The sequence below is a fragment of the Sceloporus occidentalis genome, unplaced genomic scaffold (genome assembly GCF_023333645.1).
Source record: "Sceloporus occidentalis isolate IW3139 unplaced genomic scaffold, rSceOcc1.0.p SCAF_9, whole genome shotgun sequence".
NCBI lineage: Eukaryota > Metazoa > Chordata > Lepidosauria > Squamata > Phrynosomatidae > Sceloporus > Sceloporus occidentalis.
Genome location: NW_028316989.1, coordinates 12,596,230 through 12,619,088, shown reverse-complemented (window position 1 = coordinate 12,619,088; position 22,859 = coordinate 12,596,230). Strand labels below are relative to the sequence as shown.

The 22,859-nt window shown below is 43.2% G+C and overlaps 1 protein-coding gene across 12 annotated transcripts in view; it reads left to right on the top strand.

Moving 5' to 3' along the window:
* Positions 1-22,859, top strand: part of LOC149306923 (neural cell adhesion molecule 1-like) — a 210,877-nt gene that overhangs the window by 167,916 nt on the left and 20,102 nt on the right. For all 12 annotated transcript variants that reach the window (XM_089538790.1, XM_089538798.1, XM_089538789.1 and 9 more), the window contains 2 exons: positions 19,078-19,202; positions 20,067-20,247. In XM_089538790.1, coding sequence (XP_089394916.1) covers positions 19,078-19,202; positions 20,067-20,247 — 306 coding nt within the window. The remainder of the gene's footprint in view (positions 1-19,077; positions 19,203-20,066; positions 20,248-22,859) is intronic.

The following is a 22,859-nucleotide window of genomic DNA, read 5'->3' as shown; positions in this document are numbered from 1 at the left end:
GAAGTTGCATTTATTTGGCACGGAAAATAGCTGATTACGGAGGCCAGTTTGCAGATATCCAGTATTGGCATAATGGAGGCTGGAAAAGTCCCCTTAAACGTGGTAATGTAAATGTAAATGTAAATGAGTCACTTGTGAAGAAGGCTAGGGACCCTCTGCTTTGGTGCCTATCTGGGAAGGGTCATTCCAGCAATAAAGTGGCTGCCCAGTGCAGCCATGTCTGAAAAGATGAGATTAATAGCAATGCAATTCAGCTGACGGAGCAACGCTGGGAATGCACAGCCCATAATTACAAATCAGCGCTGCAAAGGCTGGGAATGAAGAGCCATATTTCTTGGAGCATCCGGGAAGGTTGTTCAAGCCGTGACCATGTGGGGCTGGTGCGATGACTGCTGAAAGCACAAAGCCATTTCTTAGCCAGGTCACAGAATCGAAATATACCCCCATTGCAGCCCTTTTCAGCTTTAGCTGAAGCACTCCTTTTCTCTTTTCTTTTTTGCAAATCAAAAGTACCTGCTGTCAAAATAGTGCCAGATGGAAAACCACAAAGCAATCTGTTTCATTAGGAGAGCGACCGATTTCAGTTTTCAGAGAGCGCGCGAGGCGGAGAAATGGTGGAGACAGGATGCTACGAAACGTTCCTCTGTTTAATTGTGATTGAGCTGATAACCTTTGGGATTTAATTACTGGGATGTTGTTTTTCAAATTTTGCTGAGGAGTTAGAGAGAAAGAGAGAGAATGAGAGACATACAGAGAGGGAGAGAGAAAATGAGTCCTATTTACCAGAGGTTGCCCAAAATAGAGATGCTCTTCTTTGATGCGCCTGATGAGATCTTCTGTTCCTCCAAATTAAAGAAAACAACTTGTAATAGCTTTGAGAGCACCTTGAATTGCTGCTAAATTTCCTGTCAAGTTGAAACAACTTGGAGGCTTTTTGAAAGGGATTGCTTAGCGCTTGGTATAAATGGTTTAACACCTTTCTGTTGTGTTTCCAAAATGTAGTGGAAAGCTTCCCATATGTTTTCTCAGAAACTCTCATTTTCTAAGGTGCGCAACAGTCCTGGGACGGACTCACCTCCCTATTGCAGGACCGAAAAGGAAGCTGAGCATCTTCAAAGATATAGCCATGTTAGTCTGTAGAATCGGTATGTAGAGAGAGCTTGCAGCACCTTTGAGACTCACTGAAACAAAGAAATCAGCAGCATGAGCTTTCCTAGACTTAAGTCTACTTCCTCACATGCATCTACATCCATTGTCAAAATGAGGGGCTTCCTCCCCGCTTCAACCCTTCCTCACTTTTATTCTCACAGCAGTTTTGAAAAGGAAGATCAGGACAAGAGAGAATGACTGGCCCCAAAGTCACTCCCTTTCACATTGGTGTGCAACGCTGAGCCTGGATCTTTCCTGTCTTCTAAGAGCTTACCCCAACCATGGATTACAATTCCCATCATCTCAACCAGCATAGCCAGTGGCCAGGGATGGTGGGATGTGTAGTCCCAGACATCTAGAGGATGCCAAGTTGGGGAAAGCTGCTCTCTTTGATTATTCGCGGATTTGATTAATATGTTCTCTCTACGAATATCTAGGTCCTCCAGTGCAAATCTATGGTCAGTTTTAACTAAAAGTTGCACTGAAAGACCTAGAGATTCTGTAGCTCCTCCAGTCCAGTTCTGTAGTCAGTGTCTTTCGGTCGTTGACCACAGAGTTGCACTGGAGGACCTAGAGAGATAAAAACATCATGGTTTTGTTATTTGCAATTTTTCCATATTCACAGGGGGCCTGTGCCCCTAACCCTAGCGAATATGGAGGGACAAATATATTACAATGGTCTTCTCTTTCTCACGTATCAAGGTGTACATGTTCTCGCAGCCTTTGCTGTCTTCTTATTAAGTCCCCCTACTCCATCTCTGCCTTTTATTTTCCTTCATAATTTATCTTCACGCCAGGCTTCACCTTTATGTGTCCTATCTATCCTTCATGTTTCCATAGCAACCCAGCATCCTTCCGAATCTGAAAACGCAGAGCCGACCCGTGAGTAGCAGGAAGGCTTTCCCTTCCTCCTTCCCACCCGATGAAGCCCATCTTCCCTCTCCCCATAGCCCCATAACACCCTTTCCAAGATGGTCTGCTGCCTGGTCTGCTGCTTGGTCCAGGACACTAGTCTCCTTAGTGCTACCTGGCATGGACAGGTGGATGGTTTGATGGATATGACGGAAGTTGTGGTGACTTCTCCTCCTTTGCGCAACTCCCTTCCTTGATCTCGTATTGCAAAGTGAAGGCCTGCCGCCTTAAGCCTGTGTGTTGTGTTTTTAACTATATTAGAAGCTAACATCTATTTCATCAGCATATTTAGCTGCTCTCCAGAAGAGCTTTCCAACCCATCCTCCACTTTTTGCATGTTCTCCTTTTCCCTTCCTCTTCGTAAGCACCCTCTTGATTTTACAGGCCAATTGCAGAGGTAGCAAACTAAATGACCCATATATACTCGACTATCAGCCAACCTCATGTATAAGTCAGGGGCAGGTTTTGTGGCCAAAATGATGGATTTTGCTATGACCCATGCATGGATAAGTCGAGGGTAAAACTTAGGGGCATATAGCAAAGGATCTGAAGGCTGAAGCAAAGGAAAAGGATGTCAAAGAACTTACAAAATTCTGGCAGGCATAACTGATGAGATAGTGGCACCTTTGCTTTGCTGATGGTTCAGTATATACAAACTTTGTTTCATGCACAATATTATTTTTAAAATATTGTATAAAGGCTGGATGCATGTGAGAGTAGAGATGGTTGCTGCTTCTTTTTAGGTGCTCCCATGATGGACAAAACACTTCCATTTTGCCTCTCTACTCAGAAAAAGTAGGTGACCATATACTGTACATACATACATATACATATATATGTATTATATGTGTGTATATGAGTTGTAGTACAGGACTTACATTGACTTATGGATAAGTCAACCCATATTTTTTGCGTCAATTATTTGACCAAAATTTCTAGACTTACACATTAGTATATATAGTAGATTTAATTAGAACAGAGCAGGATAAATTCGAAGGCATCCTTTACTCCTGATACTCAGAAAAGGTACAGACCTGCCCATCATCATCATCATTGTATATTCTAGATTTCTTCAATAAGAAAAAGGATGCATGGGGACATGACACTTTGTGTGGTTCCTCTGCAGTTTTTGAATGCTATATAAAGAAAGGAGACCAGAGTTCGATCTTTGGTTTGATCATGAAACCCATTTGGTGACATTGGGCAAGTCACATCTTCTCAGCCTTGAGCAAACCTTGCCAAGAAAACCCCCCATAACAGGTTTGCCTTAGGGTTTCCGTGAGTTGGAAACAATATGAAGACACACAAGAACAACAACAGCAAAGAAAACAAAAACTGCAAAGCAACACATATTTGAAGGTGGGAGAGAATTTGACAAACTATTTGCAATTAACCCTGGTTTAGGGAGGCACTTTTTCTTCTTAAGATTGGGCCCCTTGAGGTGTGCATGACTAACTGAGTAATAACTCTCTACTTATTTTTGGGTTTCAGCGAATGTGGAATTTGCTTGTGTTTTTGTGGGTGGCACGGTCTTTGCTTGCAGAGGATGAATTTAGAATTTTAAAAACCTGCCTGGAGCTGTTTATTTTAGGTCTTTTTCCCTCTGGCAGAGAGGACTTGGGGCATTATTCCACCAACCAACCTATTTGGAATGCTGGTTATTTGCTAAAAAGCCGAATTAGTCCCAGTGAGCTCCTAGCAAAATAACAGCCCTGCACAGGATCCCAATTTCTTCACTGCTTTTAAAGTAAATAGTGATTCGGTGTGACAAAGAAGCCCCTAACTTCTTCTAGTGGAGCTTTCGGTGTTGCATTTTTCCAGAGCTTTGTCCTTCCCTGTGGGAAGTGGTGGAAGGAGATGAGCTTTGGCTCTGCAAATGGTAGGGGCCAGGGGTCAGTGTCAGTGGGTTCTGGGTTTTAGTACAAACTTGGAAGGAATTTTTCTAAGATGCTGAAGTTAACTTTGGGGTCGTAGTGCAGCTCCTTGGAATACTGCCTTTAAGATTAGGATTAATGTTAACAAACCCTGAACAGATTCACCTTTCCACTAAAGAGTTTAACCCACGGAGGAGATCGGGAGTTTATCCCGTGAATATCTCAGAAAAATATCACGTAATTGCGTGAAATGATTTCACACGACGTCGCACAAAACCCACTATTAAAGTGGTCACCAAGAAGCATTAACGTGCATCTTTTTACTTTGGGGATTTCAGCGACGATGCATTTTCAATATCGCTTTATTTGCGCAATTTCGTGTGATAATCATTCTCATGATTACTCGCCATTTCCGCTTCCTTTGCGGGATGCTTTAAATGCCCTTTAATCTCTCTTTAATGCTAAAATTAGCCCTATGATAGGAGCCACCAATTTCCACAGGGAAGAAAATGGTCTTTGCAAAAGCAAAAACTGTCCCCCAGGTTTTTCTCACATCCTTTATGTTCTTGACATTCATCTCTGATCTTTTAAATTTACTAGGTGCTCAGTGGGACTTGTGTAGTGTAAGTAGGCCAGTGCTTGTATTCACAAACCAGCATAATGCCTTTTCTCAGCAAAGATTGGCAGATCTTTATTGGCTTCATTTATCTCCTATTTTTTACCACCTGCATTTCACAGGGAATTGGAGTGGCTTACATCCCACATTTTGTTAATATCCGTAATTAAAAGGAGAGGCTAGAAATCTCAAAGGATGCAATACTCCCTTGCCCTTAACCTCTGATATACCTGTCAGAAGAAAATGTCTTTAGCTGCATGATGATTTTCAACCATAAGGGCATCTATAATGTTGGAGGGGTTCCGAAGCGGGGAAAATGGCATCAGTGAGAAAGAAAATATTTGCACTCTCCCTTTCATACAGTCCAGTCTTGCAAGTAACTTCCATGCTAGTCGAGATGTCTATAGACAGTTGCACAGGTGAGGCCAGGTCTTGGCCCATGATCTTGATGTTATCTTTTAGGGGTGAGCAACTTCAGCAAGCCCAAGGACCAGTTTTCTGTCCCTGGAACCCATTTGCTGGGAGCATGCGGACTGCCAAAAAACTTCCTCCTAAACCCTGAAAGTGGCCAAAACTCTACTTCTGATTTTGAAAACATTAGTAGTTTTTAATGTTTAGATGTGAATAAACACTTTTTGAGGTTTTGTGTTGAAGCAGTTTACCCTGTTAACAAAAGGGATGAGGGGTCCCAGGCTGCAAAAGAGATGGGGGGCTTCATATGCTGCCCTGGGACCACATTTTGGAAGCTTCTTCTCTGCCCAATCCTGGAGGCATCAGAAAAGTGTGCAATTTCAGCAACTCTCCTCAAACTCCCCCAAGTTTGGTGCATTTCAGCGGTGGTGGCCAACTCACAATGGAACCAGACCTGGCCGCTGTAAATGGGATGGTAGTTGAAAGAATGGAAGAATCCTGGATTCTTTTCAGAGTTCTTCTGGTGGGCCTCCTATATTCTGAGTTTGTGTAGGTCCCCCTCCCCTTTCTTTTGCACAGTTGCTATTTCATAGAGAAGAAAAACGAAGAGGTGATGGATTATACAGGCAGATAATAGCAAATCTCTATGAAAGCGCATGGCTCTCTCTTCTTGAGTAGCAACATGTAATGTCTTGTCGAGTGAGAAAACATCAAACAGCTCTTCCGTTGTACATTTCCATTTCCATTAAGACTGCTCAAACACAGCGCTAGCATTACAAAAGCTGCAATAAAATGCAGCATTGACGGCACTCATGTCCATTTTTAACTTCCCTCCTCTCTCCCTCCCACCTCCGGCTTCTTTCTCAATGCTTGCAGAGTGTAAATATGAATCAGGCTAGTGGTAAAATGAAGTGCAAGGAGATTTTACTGGGTAGGGACAGGAGAGAGAACGGAAGCATCCAAGACTTGGTGCATGTGTCAGATTGCAAATGGATCCCTTCCTCTAAAAGGTTTATTGTCTGGAGCAACCTGAGTCACTTGTGATTCAGAGTCTGTCCCATGGCTGAGAAATGAGTGGGTTTATTGTAAAATAAGGTCTGAAATCATGTATTCCTTGCAGCTCCAGCCGCAAGCCCCTCCATGGCCACTGCTTGGTGGCTGGCACAAAATAAAGAGATAACCTAACTATATGTAACAACATAATAATTTTTTTACACATACTACGTAGAATCATAGAGTTGGAAGAGACCCTAAGAGTCATCCAGCCTCTGTTTCAAAACATGTTTTAAAAAGTGGAAATCAATAGATCATACTGTCAAAACGTCAAAGTTAAAACACTTTAAAACTCATCCTTTAATCATTTATTTAAATGAAATTAAAATATTTAAAAGCCTGGATCATCTGCTTAAAACATCATTTAAAAAGTCAGATCACTCTATTTAAAACCTCTTCCCTTGCTGGAGTAGAACAATCTTTCCTTGCCACCAAGAGAACAAGAGGCCAGCCTTCCTAGAAAGAGATTCCTTGGACATGTGCGCAGTCACCGAAAAGGCCCCCTTTTGTACCCACTAGGTTTGTCTCTGAAGTTGGTCATACCAGGACAAGTGCCTTTGCCATAAATCTTGAAGCCTGGGCAGGCTTGTATGGGAGAATGTGCTATTTGAGATGGCCTGGACCCAAGTGATAGAGAGGTCTGTGGGTTGTTACCAGCACTTTGAATTGTGCCCAGAAATGGACCCATACCTGTTGAAGCTATTGCAACAGGTTTGTTGTGTGCTCCTATAACCAGTCTTGGTAGTCAGTTTAGTCGCAGGTCTTTCCCCACAATGATGGCACTAGAGATTATCACACGGGGCAGGAGGGGCCATTCCTGTCCTTATCGCGTCCGCACTTGTCCCGCCAGTGGCACCCATCATTGTATTAATGTGCATTTCCATTAATATACAGTGGCGGGGCCATGCCACTTCAGGGACAGTAGAAGGACAGGATAAATGCAACGTCGTCTCAAAGTCTTATCGTGATTGAGAAGAATGGGATAATACCGTCATGTGTATATCTCCGCACAATCACATGGAAAGGATGGGACAGGGACGGGACAAGGGCATCCTGTCTACTGTGTGATAATCTCTCCTGTTAGGAGTAGGTTTATACAGGAGAAGGTAGTCCATGCTTTTAGTATCCCTAGCTACCACCTTCAATCTTGAGGATTTGATGAAGCTTTTATGTTTCAATGGATAAAAATCAAGATGGTATAGGAAGGGGAAGCAAGCCAAAATTTAAGGCTGAGCTACACCCCCAGATGTCTTGTAAGTCAACTGGGTTGACCTTTTTCTACCACAAAGCCACCGAAAGTCCTTTGGCGACCATCTTGGCCAGCAAGCTTCTACATGGGGAGAGATGGTCATGGGGCCACTTTGCAGCTTCGCTCTTTCCATCTGAATGTACCCCGTTCCAACTTCGCTGCTCCATTGATTTGATCCTTTGCCAGTTTGCGGACCTTGGCTCAGCGTGTGATGTTTCTAGGCAACCTGCTGCTTTCCTTGGACTTTTCCCACACGGCTGGATCCTCGGCAAAGACTTAGTTCAATTGTGTTTTTTTCCTTCTCCTTACTAGGAAGATGTGTGTGGAGAGGGTTTGCTTTGCTTTGCTTTTCTTCCAGAGGAGAATTCGTCGACAGGAAGGAAACGACAAGCTCCATTTGCAATAAACCCCAGACGTTGACGTCTTCCGTTGGGCGAGCCCTTTCCCAATAACTTGTCATTCTTTTTTGCTTTGCTTTGTATTGTGGATTCCATCGGGAAGTATAGTTGTTCTTCTCTCAATAATAAGTTGGGAATTGCAGCGGGAAGTGGTCTGTTCTTGCCTTGACTTGGTATTAATATGCAACTCCACAGCTCTGCCTAACCATCCAAACCTCTTGCCTCTCAATAACTTGGTGCTTCCTTTCCTTTTAACGATAATCTTGTGTTTGCAGGCCGGTGTGTTCTTCTTTTTATTTTTACTGTCTCCCCTGATGTTTCGGTAGAACGGCTAATTTAATTTTGTTGAGACTTTTAATTTAATCTGTGACTGTTGTTGATTCTTTTTTGCCCATTGTTTACATCCGTTTTTTTAATATTATTTTTTTTGTATTTTCCATGTGACCTCCTCCACTTTCCTTTCAACCAAATCATGTGCGTGCGTATCATGTGACTTTGTCATGTGGCTTGCATGGCGCTGACGATGTCGTCCACGCTGGTGAACAGAAGGTAAAAAATAAGCAACGACCACAACACCACAACTTTGTTCTGTTTGGTTAAAGACGTTCCGCACAGGACAAAACCAACAAATTTAAACACATACACATACATTACACACTTTCCATTTAGAAACCTCTAAATTTCCATCACTCAAAATTTCCTTCTATAACCTTTTGGTTTGTTTGGACTTTTTATTTTTGTTTCTTCATTTGTTTGGGGTTTTTTAATAGCTTTGTTCAACACATTCTACTTGCATGCAAAACCAACTAAAGTCCATCACACTGTCCTATTATTGAGCTGGCAAGGTAATATGGCACACAGAGAAAGCAGGGCTGAATTGTTTGCTTCCATTGATTCCCAGGGTTTGTTTTCAAGTGTACATCAGTGATAGGTTTTCCATATTCATTACATGTTTGCAAACTCAGGCCTATGCAAGACAGAGCAAAGATGAGTTGCAGATCACTTCTGGGTACACATTTTGGGGGAAACCAAGGTGCATCCTAAAAATGACCACCTCATGTAGTTTTTGTGAACAAGGAAGAAGCACCAGATTCTTACCTAAATTTGCCTCGCCCTACTTACCTTTCCTTGGTCCCCTTAAGACCCAGGATATAGCTTCACTGAGCTTGAATTTGTGCTTTCCATGGGACCAGAATTCAGTGATATAGCCGTTTTAATGTGGAATATTAGTATGCAAAGGGATCTTGTAGCACTTTGGGGACTAAATGAAAGAAACAAGTTGTAGAAGAAGCTTTTGTAAACTTGATGTACTGTGCGTCTGAGGAAGCAGACCAAGTCTACAAAAGCTTGTGCAACAACATCTTTCACTCAGTTAGTCTCAAGATCCCGTTGCATACTGGAATTTGTGTTTATTTTTGCCATTTTGTTGTTTATAATCCCAACTTCCTTCTTGGCTGAAGTTGCAAACACCACAGTTGTTGTTATATTCTTCTGAATGGCTTTCCTTTTGCTATGCCCTGATGAAAGCCGTTCCAGAGAATGATGTTCCACAGAACAGAATAAGATTGTGTTCTCCAGAGCAGCAACCAGCTTAGTGTTGGGTTCTCCATCTCCTTTCCAGTTTGCTTTGGAACATCATGCCATTCCCTTGCCCACAGCAGGCAGTGATATGATGCTCGGATAACTGGCAAAATGTTCATCATGTTGATGTCACCATGGCATTGACAAGTGTGCCACCATACTTTGGAGAGAGGGCAGAGAGCAAACACACAATGGGGGATTGTTTCAGCAACATACCCTAGGATCCAGCTTTTATCCCTTATCTTTCTTTCAGTTTTTGACTTGTAAATCAGACCTTAGAATTCACCCACCAGTAATTTTCTAAATATTGTCTTAACTACTTTGCATAACTCAGAGGATTGCTTATAAACCCTTCCCCAGTTTAGCAAGAAGTCAAAAGGTAGTTAGTTGCAAGTGAGGGAGCTTTACTCAATGTGAATGAAGCCACAGCAACCGGCATTTCCTTAGCACTACTTGCTAATCTTACTTTGCACTGGCAGGAGATCCTTTGCAATCTGGAAAGGCTTTGAAATCGGTATTGAAGCCATGCACCCAATGCAATTACAGCTGGCAGTTTCTTTAAGAACTCTGGAAGCAAACAATTTGACCTTTGCAACGACGTCAAAGAAAGTGTTTACTTTCCTTTTTTAGAGCTGATGGCAGCAAGAAAGGAATGGATTTTCTAGAACGACTCTTCCAATCTCACTTTAACACTCCATGCACACTATTTCAAGGAGAGGAGAGAAACAACCTCTGCCTTCTTGCTTCCCAGAAGTTGGAAGATTTGTTGGGAAAGCCCTCTAAGCTGTTCTGGATTGTACAGTCCACCCTCTGCATACACACCTTCACCGTATGCGGATTCCAGCTTACGTGGATGGCGAGAGGCAAAGGACAAAATGGCATGCCACCATTCACTTAAATAGGACTCCAGCATACACAAAATTTGCCTTATGTGGGGTGTGTGTGTGTGTCCAGAATGGATCCCCCTGCGTATGGCAAGGGCGGACTGTACTACTTTTGGTTCTCCCCTCTTGGATCATTTCTCCTCTCTCCTAAGGGAAGCATTCAGGCAAGGGTTTTCCACTAACACTAGTAACCTCTCAGCCCTGCATGCGTGGGGGCAAGCCACAGGTCTCTTCTTTCTCTCCCTCCTTCCACAGACGTTTGGGCGACATCCACACAGAACTAACACTCCGCCATCTTGAATTTGCGCGACATTTCATGCTTCTCCATCCATCTCATTTTTTCTGTGCATTATTTTAACCCTCTCCCCCTCTCCCTTTGTTCTTTTCTTCCCTTTCCATTGTGTGTATCAAGTCACTTACGATGGGCACCAATCATGGCGCGAAACTGCGGCAAACAGTCTTGTTTCAGTTTTGCACCAATTTTACAGTGTCCAAGAGAGACAGTTGGAGAGACTCCAGGACAGGTGGAGGGGAATATTAAGGGGAAAGAACATGGTCTTCAATCTTGTTCATTAGAGATGAGGAGGAGGGTAGGTAGTAGTAGTCTGTACTCCCCAAATTCCCAGAAGCTTTTTTGACTTGACTCCAACTTGATTGCGATTCAGTGGAACACTGGAGGAGTCTTCCTTCTGAACTGAAGGTAGGAGAAGGATATTTTGTTTATTCTTCAGACTGTAGATGGTTTCTTTATTGCGTTTTTGTGCCACCTTTCTCCAAAGGTCTCAAGGTGCTGCACATCATTGCTAGTTGGAGTGATTGCCCCTGGACCAGTGATGGTGCTATAGCCATCAGCTGGCAGTCCCTGGAGAGTTTCTGGGAAAGACAGTTGTATCCAGTGAGCACAGATAGATGACATACTGCAAAAAAATAATTGCTGGTCCCCCATATCAGATAGCTTGAGAAGCACTGGGGTGCATGATCCATCCCAATTGCAGCTTTGTTTTAATGAGCAAGCTTATCTCAACAGTTTAACGTCTACTCTACACAGATTTCCCAGTGTCTCCCTCTTTAAAATTATGAGTTGTGTGGCACTCCTTTAAAGGTGTAAAACTTTTGACCCTCTCTGCTGATTTTGGCAAAACAGCCTTCGTAGCCAGAGGGAATCTGGAACAGAGGTGATGGATTTTATAGAACTGCAAGATTAGCAGTTGTCACCATTGCAAATGATCCCCTCTCCCATGCTTACACATTATAAACCTCAGTGCTAGTTCACTGATAAGCGGTATAGAAATGTACTTGCTATTGCTTTTGCTCTTGCTAGAAGCCATAACCAGCTTGGCCAACAGTCAGGAATTCTGGGACCTGGAGTCCATAACATCTTGAGGACCAAACTTTGGGAACCACTGGTATAGACAATACTGAGCTAGATCGACGAATTGGCTTTACTGTTTGTATAAATTCACATCCAACTGAAACAACTCCAAGGCACTGTGTAAATGGGCTGGCCCTCCACTCTTTTGGTTGTCCTCTTAGCTTCCTAGCTTGTTCTCCCTCTGGGTTTCATGTGCATGTTCCTTGCATGCTCATTTTGTGTCTTTTGCTGTCTTTTGTGTGAGTAAACTTTTTAATAACACTTCTTTCCCTTCTCCAGCTAGCGACACTTGAGAATTGTGCTAAAGTTACTGCTTGGGCCAGACAGAACATGGATGCTGCAACTGGGCCAAACCATCAAACTTTCTGAAGTTTGGTCCAGTTTGGAGGGGAGGGATTTGGGACGGAGTTGTGCCCAGCAGTATACTAACATACTAAACATAAGAATTTTTCTTTCTTTTTACGGAAGCATTATCCTACTAATTCACTCGAGGATGGGTATTTAGATAATGATGATTTTTTCCTCTTTTTACAGCTTCATGTGGCGCAGCTAAGCCAGGTTGCCTGGCCAGGTTGTGCATTTGGGTTAAAAACTTCAAACTTTCCATGGTTGTGTGACAATGATGCTTTACATTTCCCCCTATAGCTCTACCTTGATGTCTGCTCCTGCTTTGAAACAATATACACTTAGTAATCCACCATAATAGGAAATGAATGAGCATATACACAAAATAAATGCATGCATAGTATTGCCTGACGGCACAACCCCATACATGCTTACGTGCTTGTTTGTTTAAAGTATTTATATCCCAACCTCTAGGCAAAAAGTCTCATAGAGCAGCTTTAAAAATATGTGGAGCTCTTAGGCTTGCCATCTAATATATGACATAACATTGACACACAAGGACTAAAGGATGGGGAAGGAGAAAGAAAAAGGAATAAGTCCACTTAACAGATCCCATAATGACTGGGAAAGGTTGTCTAGGAGAATGGTTGGTCTACATCAGTGATTCCCAAACTCTGGCCTTCTGGGTATTTTGGACTTCAGTTTCCAGAAGCCTCATCCATCTTGGGAACCCCAAGAGAAGGCTAACCGAAGATGCTCCTTTCCCTAAATCAGAGAAGGACAGAAGGTATCCATGCCAAGAGCCTTGAGGGAGACATAGGTTGGTCAAGATGTGGAGAAGGAGACTTTCAGTGAAGCCACCGAGGAAGTCCTTTGAATTATAGAGCATGATGTGGACACATGAGCATCCAAGACAGTGTAAGAGAAGAGTGTTTCTGATTCCATCGGAGGACAATGCAGCCACACTGGCAGCAAACAGAAGGCTTTTAAAGCATCACAACTTAAAATTTGCTCCTTTGGCTGTAGACAGATACAGGAGTAGGTGCAAAGGTGATAGGGAAAGAAAATGATTTTTATTAGCATCACAGTGCTTTGAAGACACTCCAGGAAAGTCACCCAGTAGAGCTCACGCTCACCTGACAGCACTCATTCATTCCCATTTAATTTGCTCTGTGGCGTAGCTCAGGCTCCAAGCGCCCTGACTTCTCGAATGGCTTCAGATTGAAATGGGATTTCAAAAGGTAACAGCTCCTGTGAGCAGCATCCATCAGAGTAGTGCCTGGTCAATTTAACTGGAGTTTGTGCCTAAAAATGCTGTTGCAGGAAACACCCCTGAGTCTTTTATCGGTGCCCCAGGAGAAACCAGTGCAATTGACTTGACGCTATACAGAAAACAGCTACCTGTGCCACATATTGGGGCAATAATTTGTAAGGGCCAGGCATCTCAAGGTGTGTCCCTGAATGCCAGGTTTGAGGAAAGCACTCCCTGCAGACATCTGTGGAGCTAATGCTACAGTATGTACCTGTCTTCCTTCAGTTCAGTTAACTCCCGCACTCGGTACCAACAGGAGTGGACACATGAGTTGCCTGGTATATATGGTAGGCATGTGTACAGTCATTCCTATACATGGATTTTTTATACACGGACTCAAGCATCCACAGTTTGAAAATGTTAAAAAAAATATAAATTTCAAATATCAAACCTTGATTTTTCATTTTTTATAAGGGACACCATTTTGCTATGGGACTTGAGCATCCACGGATTTTGTTATACATAGGGGGGGGGGGGTCTTGGAACCAAATCCCAGCATATAATAAAGGTCCACTGTATAGTCAACATGGGACAAGAAGTGGCATGTAGGACCATATATTTGGAGATGTCGCCTCTTCCCGCACATTTAGCATCACAATAAACATGACCAAGGAACCTTCTATCAGAGGTCTATGAAAACACAAAGTGTGCTGAACATGTATATGGAGAAGGGAGCAGTGGACACGAGACTTCCTTCCCTATATGGATTTACTGTACCCTTAGGTGATGGGATCTGCAGTTCTTAATAGCAGAAGCTAATGTTACCTCTTGTGACAATGGGTGCCATTGGTGAGCTAGGTACTTTCCCAGCTTGCTCTTCCTGACCGCAGTCTGTGCAAAAGCTATAGGGCAAAATCCACCCAAAAAGTCTCTTGCAGCAATTTCCACTCAAGAGAAGGAGACTGTTTGGTATGTGAATGAGGCACTTCCAGAAAAGCTGGTAGAAAAACATTTCAGATAAATACGTAAGAGACTTTTCTGGTGTGATAGATCCTCCCAGTCTTTGCAGCTGATCAAAACTTGTGCTGAAAATAGCCAGTCCTCTGGATTCTTGAGCAGCCTGGTACAAATTACATACGAGGGTATGAATAATAAAAAGAACTCAGGGAAAAAAATGCATCACAGAAATCATTTTTTGTTTGGTTCATTTATTTTGACAGCTGTAATTTATTTTCCATCATTCCCGATAACGTATCCCTAATGCAATGGGAAACATATACATGGCACGCTTTGCTAAAAGCACCGGAGCTTTAATCATGCAAGGCCTTGTGACCGCTTCAGCAAGTCAATCATTACTGGAAAGAAAGGAGGAAAGCACAGCCTTTTAAAATGCACACGCTCATCCGGCCCTTGGGACAATTTCGGAGGCTGGCTAATTAAGCTATTCTTGCTAGGTTATGATCCAGAATGCATTAATGTCATAGGAAATTATCCCTTATGACCCTGAAAGATTCGGCTGCCTCCATCGCATCAGGATCTATTTAGGCTTTTGGTATACTTTTCCAACCTCCCACATTGGTATTGAGGCTCCAAAATAATACAGATGTTCCTTTTTAAGGTCGCCCAGTTGTCTCTTCAACCAACTCTCTGCTACACAAAGTCACAAGGTGACTTCCAGTTACAAAAGATTAGTTTGGGGTCTACAATTGCTCCAAATCAACCTTTCCAGGCTTCCAAATGCATTGGACTCTATCCCAAGAGTTGTGGGAGCTGAGCATGACAGGAATTGTAGCTTGATGCATCTATAGGACAACAGGTTAGAAGAAAATGCCTCTAAACCAGTGATGGTGAACCTTTTGGAGACCGAGTGCCCAAAGTGCAACCTAAAACCCACTTATTTATTGCAAAGTGCCATGTCTCTCTGGCTTTCTAGTAACAAACTCTGGCAAACTCTGTGCTGCGACAATGGCACATGTGCCCACAGAGAGGGCTCTGAGTGCCACCTCTGGCACGCGTGCCATAGGTACGCCATCACTGCTCTAAACAAACAGCTCCAAGGCAGCATAAGATGGAATAAGTAATAAGATTTCCTTTTATGTGGTGAAACATCCAATATCACAAGAATTTCCTAATGCTTGCCTCCTTTTGCCATCCAAATTTTTGCAAGTGCCCAGTATCATCTCAATGCTGACTTTGAACATTTCAATTCAATAATCCATGAAGGACTGCTCCTTACAGATGAAGAAATCCTTTGCTTGTGGCCATCAAAGTGTCTTGTGACAGTGAAAACCCCAGGTTGAACAGGAAAGCCTAGTAGTACTTTTGGAACATTGTGTGAGTTTCTAAAAGATGGAGGAGGAAATGTCCTTTCACTGGGAATTACAGATCAAGCTGAGTTGTGTTTTCTGGCAGTGCAGCCACAAGGAAGCACTTTTTATGCCTGCAGTTCCCCAAAATATATTGCATGGACCCAACAAGGTTTTTCTTCTCCAACTGCAATCCCATATCTGGAAGGGGGGGAAATCTACTAGAGTAGACTTGCTGGCATCAATGGGACTTAAACAAGTTGTGGCTACTTTCATTTCCACTGATTCTAATGGGTCAGCCTGAATAGGAATAAACCTGGATCTAATCTTATATAGTTGTTTTCCAGTCCCCTGCACTGGATCAAGGAGTTTCTTTCTCTTGGAAAGTAAGCCCTGGATACCACTTTGCCATTCCTTTAAAAGTTGAAACAGGGAGTCCTGGTCTTCGGAACATGGAAGCAAAGAGTGGTCCTGTCAGCCATCATCGTGATTAATAGCCTTTGGTTGACCCTTTCTGTGTGAACTGGTCAAATTTTAAAAGCTGTGCATGCGCTAATGGCTATTACTGGATCTCTTGGCACAAAGATTGACAAATAAACCATGGAATTGATGGCGGGGCCAGATGTTTGGCTTGAACTCTCTACAATGGCCAAAACTACACTTTCAAGTTCTTGCTGGGAGATATAGCCAAACAACCATCTTTGGAGAGCCCCTTCATTCCTAGTCAGATGAAATGGGCTGAAGATCTTCCTCGCATTCTCATGACAGCGATTTGATCTGGAGGGTCTGTGAATGCAATGGTCCTCTTTTTGTGACATCTTGGCAGATGTTGTTTAGTGGCTTACTAGTCCTTAATATGGAGGTTCTAACTAGACTTTTGCAATGCAGGCTTTTTGCAAACCCCTCAAACATAGTTCATTCCAAGATTTAATTGGGTCTTGCAAGAAGAAGGGTATTTTTGGGGGTGGGGACTGAGTCCAGTTTATTGCCTATCAGTGTAATAGGATGACTCTGTCACCATCATCCCCACCACCACCTCTGTTGAACGTTCTCCAGAAGAAAGACAAATTCTCCAACAGTTTCCTTGGGTTGTGGTTCTTGGTGGGCATTTTCAGTGGCACAGCTCCTTCCTTCCTTAGGCATCCTTACACCTCTGTGTGCTGCAGATGATAAGAGGAGCAATTGCATGGTCAGCCTGTCTGCCATTTGCATCCCTTGCAGTGTCCTAGATTTAGGAATTTATCATTTAGGACATGCACAGCAATTCAGATTTTTACACAATGTCATGATTAAAGTACCATTCCGGGAATATCCGGATAATCCCGCAATTGCGCTAATGGTTTTCACATGATGTCAAGATGAAATGTTATTGAAATGCCATTATCCTGTTAATAACCAGGCAAGAAACAGTAGCAAATCATTCATGGGATTTTCCCATGATTGACTTTTTGCTGTTTATTTCCTGGTTATTCACGGGATAATGGCTCTTGTGTTAATCTCATTTTAATCATGTTTTGATGTCAGTTGCGTGATTTTCATGGGTTAATCACTGTTCAAACTCCACATCCCCCCCCCCATGTGATAAACCCCTTAGTGTTGCTCTGTGTCATTATAGGAGTGGAGCAGATAGAGAGATTACACATGGGAAACGTATAGGAGATATCTTATATCTTCCTCCCCTCCTTGTGTTGCAAGTGTAATTTTTTCTTTTAGATTGTTTGGTTCTGTAGATGAGATAATATTGTGCCCAAGAAGATAACTATTTGAGACGGAGAGATGGAGTGCAATCATCCAGGCTTAGCACCTAAACAACTTTAGTATTTAGTTCGCAGGCTAGGATCTTGATTTTGCCATATGACTGAAATCTCTTGAGTCCTCATCACCGACTCTACTATCTAGGGCTGATGGGTGTTTTTGTCTAACAACAGCTGGAGCACCAGATGATTCCTCATTCCTCTTTTGAGAGGCAAATGGTATATGTGTAAAACACAATCCCTGCAAGTTGGTTAAAGACAGAGAATCTGTAGTTTGGAGCACAGCTAGAGACAAGGAGAGGCAGGATATGAAGAAAGAATGTATGTCATTCTGGGAAAGTGGATGGTGTTAGTAAAACCATGACAAGGAAAGAAACCAAGGCTGTTCATATGACACAGCAGATAATTTTATTATTGATTTAGGCACCCTGAAAGCTCTGGTGGCTAAAGTTTGGGATGGTTTGCCTGCCACGGCGGTTTGACCAGAAAGAAATGTTGAACGCTTTCCTGTCTGCATGCAACAGTTGTGGGGCCCTTGATAGTTCTGCTCATAGATATGGACAGTCTGAAATACAGTGTAACAGATCTCTAGATCTATATAGATTCATCTTCAGACTCTGTTTGTGCCTAACAAATTCTTAGCATATGGGATTTACTAAAAACATTGAGCAGAGATCTTGCATCATCAGACATGGCTACAATGATGGAACGTCACCATCTTCTTCTGCCTCTGCTAACCATCATAGCTACTTCTGCCTCTGCTAACCCTCAAAAAACCTACCTCTTGAGCCAAGGAGTGACCCAACCACAGGGTTTCCAAGGTGCTATAGATTGTGGACCTGGGCAATGATGATGGCATCACTATCCCGATCACAAGGCATAGTGAGATGGGCAGCTGCAGAATAACTTTTGGGGTGCTGCAGCAGCTGCTTGTCTCAAGATGTCCGATGGCTAGGAGAAAGCTGCAGTCATCATTTCCCAGAGCCCTGATCTTCAGCGTCCCAAAACCCCTTTCGTTGTGATGCTGCTTGGCTTAAGAAACAAGTTTCTGGGATCACATTCAGTCATTAATGACAATAAATCTGAATCCAAAAAGTTTTGAGGTTGTAAATCCAGTTTACAAGCTTATACAGTTGGCCCTCCACAGATATCCATGGATTCTTTATCCATGGATTCAACCATCCACAGTTTGAAAATATTTTTTAAAAAGACATCAATTCCAAAAACCAAACCTTGATTTTAACATTTTATAGGAGGGGCATCATTTTACTACTCCCTTGTATTTAATGGGACATGAACATCCACAAAATTGGGTATCCATTGGAAGTCCTTGTACCAAACCCCAGTGGATAGCAAGGGCCCATTGTAAATACTGAACAGAGAACAGAATGCCAACCTATGTATTTTTTACACCTTAGGACTGCTATAAGTCAGAAGTTACTCGAAGGTACACAACAACATCATGTATCTTTGATTGTCTGTTGGGGCATAGAGGTGGGCAGTGCCATCTTTGATTTGGATAATAATAATAGGTTTTATTTATATACCGCCCAATCACTGGGAATCTGAGCGGTTTACAATAGAGGGGATAACAGACAGTTCCCTGCCCACAGGCTTACAATCTAAAAGACACGACACAAAAGGAGAAGGGAATGGTGAGGGAGGGAGGGAATCAGGTCCAGCATTCTTCTCTCCCTCTGAGGCCTGGACCAAGGCAGATGGACCGGAGGGAGGGCTCTTCTTCTTCAGGCTGGCCCCTGATGGATCTGGGCATCCTCTTTGAAGGATCATGATAAGTGCATGTCATGCTCTTCCTGCAAGCATTTTGAATGTAGGCATAGGACTTCATTTATACAAGTGTTCATTCATTGAGTTAATTGTTTATGACCAAACCTTAATGTGGATCCTACCATTTTTACAGGTGAACCAAGCGCGCCCAAGTTGGAAGGCCAGGTGGGAGAAGATGGCAACTCCATCAAGGTGAACCTCATCAAGCAAGATGACGGAGGCTCCCCTATTCGGCATTACCTCATCAGATACCGAGTTGTAAGTCAGACATAGCAATTGTTTTTATAAGCAAAAACTTTAAACTGATTAAAGGTTATGGTCGGGGGTCCATCTACCAGTTAAATGCATATAAATTCAGATACTGAGAAAAATGTATTTTTAAGTCAAACAATAGAGAGACAGGGTGGCATTGAGTGTTGTCCTACGGTTTTGGAGATCAGGGTTTGATTCCCTGCTTGAGCATAAAAACCCATTGCGTGACCTTGGGCAAGTCGCACTCTCTCAGCCTCAGAGGATGGCAATGGCAAACCCCCTCTGAAGAAGCAGAAGCATCTGATTCTAAGCATGACAAAAAAAACCAACAACCCTATGATAGGTTCGTCTTAGGGTTGGCAAGTCAAAAATGACTTGGAGTCATACAACTATAAGCAAAACAAGAACAAAAAAGGCAATATTTCTGTATTTTTTAAAGGGTTCACAAATTATCTAAATAGGCAACAACCAGGCATGTTGAGACAACCAGCAGCAGGGCTTGCCACCTTTAGAAATAGTTGTGTTTAAAAAATATTTGAAAAGCAGTTAACCTGGGGGAGGATCTTCAGTCGATTAAAAGTTGTTGCAGATTCAACTGCCAACTTCTGCAAGAACAGTTAGGAAAGTCTCTTTGCCGCCAGTCAGTGTGAACAAGCTGTGCTAGTTGGACCTGACTGTAGGATGCAGGATTCCTATTTTTCTCTTATTGCTGCTGCTTCTGTACAGGGTGGGGAACAAGTTACCTGGATCTAGCTGGTCTTGCAGACAGGGAATGTACCTCCTTGTCTAAATCAAGAGCTCTCCCCTCCCTAAATTGTCTTCCCTTCTCTTTCCATCCATCACATCCCCCTTCCCACTGTCTTGCTGTAGAAGCATTCCTCTGAGTGGAGGCCCGAAATTCGGCTCCCTTCCGGCAGCGACCACATCATGCTCAAGTCTCTCGACTGGAACGCCGAGTATGAGGTCTCCGTGACGGCGGAAAACCAGCAGGGGAGATCCAAGGCTGCCTATTACACCTTCAGGACTTCTGCGCAGCCCACCATCATCCCAGGTAGAGCCGTAACCCGTTTTCCTGCCATTGTTTTTTTCCGCTTGAAATTAATGCAACAGCGCCACATCCCTTAATGCACTGTGTGTGGGGTCTTTGCAGAGCGGGGAGGAGAGGGGGAACCAAAGACCAAAATTCCCCAGCAACTTGCTTGCTTACAGTCATCCTCATAACTTGGTTACCCATCTAAAGCTTTAATGACTCGGCCTTGTACATACCCAACACGTTAGACCAGCCCGCGGTATGTACGATCCATCTGGTTTTCCAATCCCCTCCACAAAATCCTTGGAAGTGGCTGCTTTTGTAATGCATGGCACTCGAGTGAAACGATTCCAGGTCATGGAGACAAGGGGGAAATCCTCATGGTATGGTTTTGGCCACTTAAAGGGTCCTCCTTGCAACACGAATTTCTGACTATGACAACACAAAGCGTTGATGAGTTGTAGGTCAAATGTGTCTGTATCTTCCCAGCCCAGGGTACCATAGGAGCATCTCTGTGGCATGAAGCTTAAGCAGATCAGGTTAAACTTGTGAAACAGGAGCTTCTCTTTTGCAACTTAAAACGTCCAGTTTCTGGCTTTCTTTCATTTTGGCCGCCGGGAGATGCAGCGTTAACATTCAAGGGCTGCATTTCTTTTGATGGCTTTGCTAGCTTGGTTGTGGGTTTTTATTAAATCATAAAGAAGCACATAGAAGCAAAGACTGAAGAACCACAGCCCTGCATTAAATACATTGCCTTGTGGTGCCATTAGAAACGTAATTATTTTTTAATTTCTCAAAGGAAGCAACAAATAATGTTAGCAATTTTTTTCCCACCATGAGAAAGTCTCTGAATACTGTGCAATTTGGGACTTGTTTTGAACAAAATTCACACTTTTTCTTTCTATTGCATTTTTCTGCGCAGGAAACAGCATTTTTAGCACAGAAAATAATTTCTGTGTAGAAGAATTGATTTTTCCACAGAAAATGCTTTTTCCTGTGCAGAACCTGCTGTAGGCTACAACACACCAAAAAAATAAAGCCCCAGGTGTGAGCTTTGCACAGATTAAGTCCAGAAATGCTAAGATTCCTTTCCATCCAGGATTCTCCCTGTCAGGCTTTCCTGACATTTGATAAGCATATTTTAACCATTTCTCAAATATTCTTTTATCCTTGAGTGCCATTTCCCTGTTTAAAAAAATTAGATTATCTGAACAGGTGCCAAAAGTCTTTCTCAAGCAAGGACATGATGGGAATGGGAGTGAGACCGTCTGCATAATGTGAATCAGGAAGGACATTTCTGTGCAAGGCAAAGTGGGGAGAAGGAAGAAAGTAGGAGGTAGACAGTCAGGAATGAGAAGAGGTTGATGGAGGATGTGAGAAGGGATGGAAGGCAGTTTGAGGGAGGTTGCTTCTGAGAATGCTGTGAGAAAGAACTGCATTTCAACTCCTTCTAGAGATGAGATGTTGGGTCTTGGTGGAATCATCCCAGTTGGTGAAGTTGAAGGCTTTCATGACCAGTATCCATAGGGTTTTTGTGGGGGGGGGGGGGTGGTTTTTGGGGGCTATGTGGCCATGTTCTAGAAGAGTTTGTTCCTGAAGTTTCACCAGCATCCATGGCTGGCATCTTCAGAGAATGCTGGCATCGAAGTAAGTGGGGTGTGTATATATATATGTGTGTGTGTGTGTGTGTGTGTGTGTATACACATATATACAGAGATTAACATGGAAATCACTCCTCCCAACTCAGGGTCACACAGTATGTATATATATACCCCCCCTCTCTTCCATGCCAGTATTTTCTGAAGATGCCAGCCACAGATGCTGGCGAAACGTCAGGAATAAACTCTTCTAGAACAGGGCAGCATTGCCCCCCCCCCCCAAAAAAAACCATCCCAGTTGGCTTTGGCCCCATACAGACAGGCCAAAATAAAGCTGCTTCTTGTCACTTTGGAGGTATGCTGTTTAAATCATGCATGCGTCCTAAGAGTCCGGAAGCTGCGCCAAAGCCACAATCCAGTCCTACAGACTGGAGCAGAGCTTTGGCGCAGCTTCCAGACTCATAGGACGCATACATCATTTAAACAGCATACCTCCAAAGTGACCCAAAGCAGCTTTATTTTGGCCTGTCTGTATGGGGCCTTTGTTGATTTCTGCTTTAATGGTGTCCATTCTCCATCTGGAGTGTCTCCCTTGGACACTATCAGCCTTCTTCGGGTTTTACCCATGAGAAATGCCTCAACTTGTCAGACATGGCTGTTTCAGGAGAAGGCACATCGGCAGTCAAAAGTGGATGTTGCTTTGAACATAACTGCGGGGAGGGAAGAACTGCAGCACCCCAAATCCCACAGCTGGAGTGGCCAGCAATCATGCTATCCAAGGGATCTGGGGATCAAGTCCCATCAGCCAAGGAGAAAGGATCTTTTTTGCTCATGCTTTCTTGGCTTTATGCCTATCTTGATGTGGCCATCTTGGACCGACCCTTAGGAAGGAAGAGTGATCAGGGCTAATTCCAAAATGTTGGAGCTGATGGGATGTGTGTGTGTGGCTTCATCCAACTTGGTCAGAAAAGGAAAAGTGTGTGTTCCTTGTGAAATCCCACTAGCAAAAGTCCCTGTCGTTCTCCTCCTCCTCAC